Consider the following 5,808-nt stretch of genomic DNA (forward strand, 5'->3'; position numbering starts at 1 on the left):
TGCAGCGCCGGGGCGGTGCCCGCCCGCGGCCCAGCCTCCATGGCGGCCGCCGTGCGCTTCTCGCCGCCCGCCCGCAGCCTCTTCGAYGAGCCGCTGGCCATCGCCGTGCAGGGCCTCAGCCCGCGGCAGCAGGTCACGCTGCGGGCGTCGCTGCAGGACGAGACGGGCGAGCTCTTCGAGGCCTGCGCCCGGTACCAGGCGGAGGACGACGGGGAGCTGGACCTCGCCCGCTGCCCCGCGCTGCCGGGGGGCAGCTTCTCTGGCCTGGAGCCCATGGGGCTGCTCTGGGCTCTGCAGCCCCAGAAACCCTTCAAGCGGCTGGTGAAGCGGGATGTGCGGACGCCGCTGCRCCTGCTCCTAGAGGTGTTTGAGGGCCACGGGCCTCYGCCCGGGCGGCTTCTGGCGCAGGCACAGCACGAGCGAGTGTTCCTGCGGGATGGGGTGCAGAGAGTCCCTGTGCGAGAGGGGAGGATCCGGGCGACACTTTTCCTGCCTCCYGGTGAGTGCTGGCTGCTGCGCTGCCCCACGCCGAGCTGGCCTTCTTCCCGCGGATGCCACCTCCTGCTATGGGTGTCTTATCCGGGCCCACGCTCTTGGGGCACCCAGTGCATGCTGCTTGGCTCTGTCCAAGGGGCTGGAGGCTGTGCAGGGAGGCCACCTGCTCCCCAGGCCCTGAGCCTCACCAGAGCCCTCCCCAGTTTCAGTGCTTCTCCCTGAGCCGGGAGCTGGCACTGGGCGCTGGCCTCATCAGTCACCCCTTCGGTCTGCTGGCCACCCTCCTCCACATGTTTCCCAGCATCTGGGTTTGCCTTATGGGCTCATGTTCAGGCTGATGTCCAGCATAAGGCCAAGGGCCTTTCCAGGAAGTTGCTGCCCAGGGCAGGGGGCTGTTTGGCCCCGGCAAATAAGTTTACGCTTCTCTATGTTGAACTTTGCGACATATTTGTTGGCCCAGTCCTAAGTTCATCAGGGTCCCTCTGGACTGAAGCTCTGCCATTCYTTGGGTCAGTGCTCTCTCTAATTTAGTGTCATCTGCAAATTTGCTGAGGATGCCCTTTGTGCCACCACCCAGCAACTGATAAATGTGTTGAGCAGTTTGTGCCTCAGTAACAACCCCAGAGGTAATCTGCTTGCTCCCAGCTGCCTGCTGAACATCAAACCATTGGTGACTACCCTTTGAGTTTCCAAGTGGGAGTAGTGTGGGAGATGGTATCAGATGTCTTTGAGTCACTTTTCCCTTCTTCAGTGTTTTCCAGGGGAGTCAGCTAGTAATTCCCTGAATAATTTGAAGTTTTCTCTCCTAAAGTCTAGAGTCCTAACTCTACTGCTTCGCTTTCCAGCCTTCCCCAGCTCCAGAACTTGGTCATTTTGTAGCTGGTACAGCCAAGGTCTGTGAAGTTCCCAGACAGCCTGACCAAAGCTTTGTTTACCTCCTAACAGTGATCTGGACTTCTCCTAGTTGTTTTTTGGAAGCCTCATTTCCTGTCTGCTCTTGGTGGTGGGGTGGTCTGTAACAGTCCTTCAACACACATCCCACCCTCCCCGGGCACGGGTCTGGTTTCATGCTGGAGCTTTGTGCAAGTCAAGGAGCTCCTCTGCACGGCATGTCTCTCCCTTTTCTTCTTTGTCTGTCCCTGTACTTCTCCAGCAACACCTCCATAAACAGCCAATACTTGTCCATGACAGTGCTGYAATCACACCTGTCATCCCAGAGAGCCTCCTTGATCCTGGTTGCTGTGTACTGCTGTGGCTACATGTGAATTTTCAGTTCTTTGTTGCCCAAGCTCTGTGCATTAGTGTGCAGACACCTGAGAAAAGCCTCATTCCTCTTTGGAGCAGGAATGGGAAAGTCTCTCTCAGGGCCTCCTCTTTTCCATACTTCCTCATTAGTTTACAGCTCTTCCTCTCAGTTCTAGAGTTCAGTCCCTGCCCCCTGATGAACCTAATTTAAAACTTCACTCACCGGGTTAGCAAGCCTGGTTGCAAATATTTTCTTCCTGCTTAGTGCCAGATTAAAATGGCCATAGTACATTTACACTGAAACTGAGAAGCTGGAACCATCAGAAGATGAGATTTTTGGATCAGTGTTCTGAGGGATGCAATGGGGAGAAACTACTGGATATTTCTGAAGGGAGCTTGATACATTTTCATTATGATATAGATAGCTAGATATGACTGCCAGGAGATCCCTTCTCTTCAAGCCATATATATTCCCTGATGTTAACTAAAACATTAGCTGGCTTGCTATTTTGTGCTGTCTTGTTTAATCTTGAAGCAATTCAGCCATTTATTGAAAATTGACACAGAACTTAGGACCCTTAGTTCCAGTTCTGCTACTGCTGTTTGTTTTTATCTTTTAAAAGAGACACATTCCCAGACCTGCTAATTTGCGATATAACTGAAAAATTATGAATTAATGTGTTGTTACATTTTATTTTATTTATTTTTTATTTTTTGGCAGGAAATGGCCCTTTTCCAGGAGTAATTGATATATATGGAACAGGAGGAGGGCTCCCTGAATACAGGGCATGCCTGCTGGCCAACTATGGTTTTGCTGTGCTGGCTCTAGCTTACTACTGCTATGAAGATCTCCCCAAAGATATGAAGGAATTCTACCTGGAATATTTTGAAGAAGCCGTAAACTACATGCTGCAACACAGACAGGTCAGCTTGTTCATTGACATCCTTCCACTACAGGGAACTCTCATTAATCAGGTCCTGTCAGACTGCAGCTCTGGCAGAGCTGCTGTACTTAAAATGGCATCTCTGTTCAAGCTAGCCTAAATAGTCTGTTTTGTATCTTTTATTCCCATTATAATGGTTCTCTAGCAGTTACTCTAATTCTTCCTTTGAACTGGCTGGGTAATACAGTAACACCTGGGTCATATATTGGTAATTTCTGCTYCATTCAACCCTTTGTCATCACTAGAGAACCAGTTACCTCAGGGCTTATCAAACTTCTGATGAGATTTTTGGGGTTTATGCTTTGTAGAATGCCCTTGGGAACTAAATGCCCTTCTCAGCCATGTAACACACGATAAGCCTCTGGGATCCGTGGTTCAAGGAAGTCCACCAGAGTGCATTTCTTGCTGTATATTGGATAGGCTGTTATAGTCAGTCCAAATGTTGGCATTTCGGGAATGTGGTTTCTAGTAGCTGGTTGTGAGCTCAGAGGCTTTTTAAGTCTGCATTGTTGGTAAGCGAGCCCTGCTGTGTTGTGCATCCGCTTCCAAATAGGTGTGCAATAACTAGAACTGTACAAGGAGAGCTCACCTTTAAACTAAATACCATCCCCAACCTCGAAAAGATGAGTTACTTTAAGGCTTTGGTTGCCTTTCAGTCACCCTTGGCCTAACTTCTGGTGCTACTGTTTGTCCAAATACTCCTGAAAATTGCTTTTTTTTAACCTTCTTTTTTTCTTCCTGCAAACAGCATTCCAGCCTCCCATTAATGCTTCCACTAATAAGCCCCACTGTGTTATTTACATGTTGCAAAGTTCCATAAATATTTTTTCCCTTTTTCCATGCTTCAGAGTCAGKGGGTTTGGAGCCTATTGTGCTAATGATAAGGTATCGAAGGTATGAAATTTTGGTGCTATCTTAGAGCCTCTTATCCTGAGGCTCCTTGGATACTGGAGCAATTGTGATATTAGCTAACCTTCTTCCAGTGTTCTTAGAGGAATTCAGCCACCTGTAAAATCATTTAGCTTTCCTAGTCTGATTAATTTGCCTGTGGAAAAGAAAAAGAAGCTAACCTTTCTATAACTATGTAACTCCATAACATCTTAAAATTGGCTTAAATGATGGTTTTAATATGTTAATTTTTTAAGATACTTTCTAATGAATATGCTACCTCAAAATACTTCCTTTTCAGTGTGAGTGAGACACCATGCATAATGATGAAACAGGAGAGCAGCTGATACAGAGTCCTGCCACCCCATGTTAGGGTGCCACCCCATATCCCTTCCTAGTAGGAGAATCAAGTTCAAGAATGTTGAACTTACATTCAACAGTGTTTGAATGTAAGAAGTACCTTAGGACAACTAAATGACAGTGTCATAGTCATTACTGATTTTGAACATTTTTCCACTGAAAGAAAGCATTTGAAGAAGAGGCCTCCTCTCTCCCTTCCCTCCACTTTCCTGAGCTGCCTGATAAGCAAAGTGAATCTGGAGCTGCCTCTCTGCATGGCTTTTTGCAAACAGAGCTGTGCTCTCTACACATGCTTCAGCACTGAGCCTGGGAGTTTTATTAGGATGTTGCTGCAGTCCCAGCAGGGGTTATGATCATGAACCAAGCCCAGAGCTGTGCCAGGCCCTCCCSCCATATGCAGGCCCTGCGCTTAGGACGTTAGGGGCCTATACCTGCGGCCAGGATGGAGGCTGCTGTTAACACGGCAGTGCTTTAAATGGTTCATTGCTTGTGATTTCTCTTTCTCGGCCCTCCAGGTTAAAGGTCCAGGAATTGGGTTGCTTGGGATCTCCAAAGGAGGCGACCTGTGTATCTCCATGGCCTCCTTCCTAAAGGGCATCGCTGCCACTGCCCTCATCAATGGCTCGGTGGCAAACGTGGGCGCCGTGCTGCGCTACAAGGATGTCACCATTCCACCCCTCAGTTTCAACATAAGCCGCATCAAGGTCAACGAGTCCGGGGTGGCGGATATCATCGACGTCCTGAGCAACCCCTTAGAAGGGCCTGACCGCCAGAGCCTTATCCCGCTGGAGAGGGCTGAGTGTCGCTTCCTGTTCATTGTGGGCCAGGACGATCGCAACTGGAAAAGCGAATTCTTTGCAGTTGAGGGGAGCAAACGTTTGCAAGCTCATGGGAAGGAAAAGCCTGAGATAATCTGTTACCCCGGGGCTGGGCACTATATCGAGCCCCCCTTTTTCCCCATGTGTGCAGCCTCGAAGCACTTGCTAGTTGGCAAGATGGTGGCGTGGGGGGGAGAGCCCAAGGCTCACTGCGAGGCACAAGTGGATGCTTGGCGGCAGATCAGAGCCTTTTTTCATAAACACCTCACTGGCACGCAGTCAGGAACGTGCAGTAAGCTGTGATCTGTGTTAGGTGATTTTACAGATGAAGGTGCTGGTGTTGTCACCTTTGTTTTGTTCAGTGGCTCTGAATGAGAACAAAGAATAATTGCGAATAAGCTGTTGGGTTTCTCCGGAGGCGGACGTGTGTGGGGTCATCCCGGAGGTGCCGCCAGTCCTGGCACAGGCCCAAGGTACTGCCCGCTGCACAGCCGCTTCTCCTGGAGCCCCTCGGGCTGGCGCCAAGGGGGCAGCGAGGCCATAGCAGCGGCGTCCTGCCATCCCTGCTGCCCCACGCTGCCAGGGGCTTCCAGCTCAGTTTCTGCCCTTGCCCCCTTGCCCGCTCCTTGGGGACCTGCTGGAGTGGTTTTGAGTAACGTTTTTCACCCGACTATTTGTTTGAAAGAGAAAGCACTGGGTGTTGCTAGTGAAGGCGAATTTGCCCTATTGACTTAAAAAAAAAAAAAAAAGGTGTTAGTCAAACATGTGCCTTACTAATCCAAACTGAGGGGGTGTAGCTGATAAACCTGGCTTGTGCTGTATGTGAATTACGTTAGGGTGTTTATGCAGCCTGTGTGCACTTTTTTTTTTTTTAACTGGATTAAATCTTTACGAGCCGCTTGTCGCTAGGAGCAGCACCGCCGGCGGTTGGAGGGTGGAGGGCAGTGGCGGGGAATGGCGGTTGTGGGGGCGGGAAACGGCGGTTGGGGGGCGGGAGCGGTGGCTCCGCTCTCGGCTGAGGGTGCCTGGCGGGGGCGGGGGCAGCACCGCCCGTTGTG

At 50.4% G+C, this 5,808-nt stretch overlaps 1 protein-coding gene across 2 annotated transcripts; it reads left to right on the forward strand.

The window, feature by feature from the left end:
- The first annotated feature begins 8 nt into the window (after positions 1-8).
- Positions 9-5,647, forward strand: LOC146598708 (acyl-coenzyme A thioesterase 1-like). Of its 2 annotated transcripts, XM_085299849.1 has the most exons (4): positions 9-499; positions 1,341-1,388; positions 2,462-2,664; positions 4,448-5,647. In XM_085299849.1, the coding sequence occupies exons 1-4, from the start codon at positions 40-42 to the stop codon at positions 5,051-5,053; spliced, it is 1,317 nt and encodes a 438-aa protein (XP_085155975.1). In that variant the 5' UTR covers positions 9-39; the 3' UTR covers positions 5,054-5,647. The 2 variants fall into 2 exon arrangements, with proteins under 2 accessions (XP_085155975.1, XP_085155976.1); XM_085299850.1 differs by lacking the exon at positions 1,341-1,388.
- The last annotated feature ends 161 nt before the right edge of the window (positions 5,648-5,808 follow it).

This window comes from Rhea americana, unplaced genomic scaffold, assembly GCF_003343005.1.
Source record: "Rhea americana isolate MKP2758 unplaced genomic scaffold, rheAme1 scaffold_155, whole genome shotgun sequence".
NCBI lineage: Eukaryota > Metazoa > Chordata > Aves > Rheiformes > Rheidae > Rhea > Rhea americana.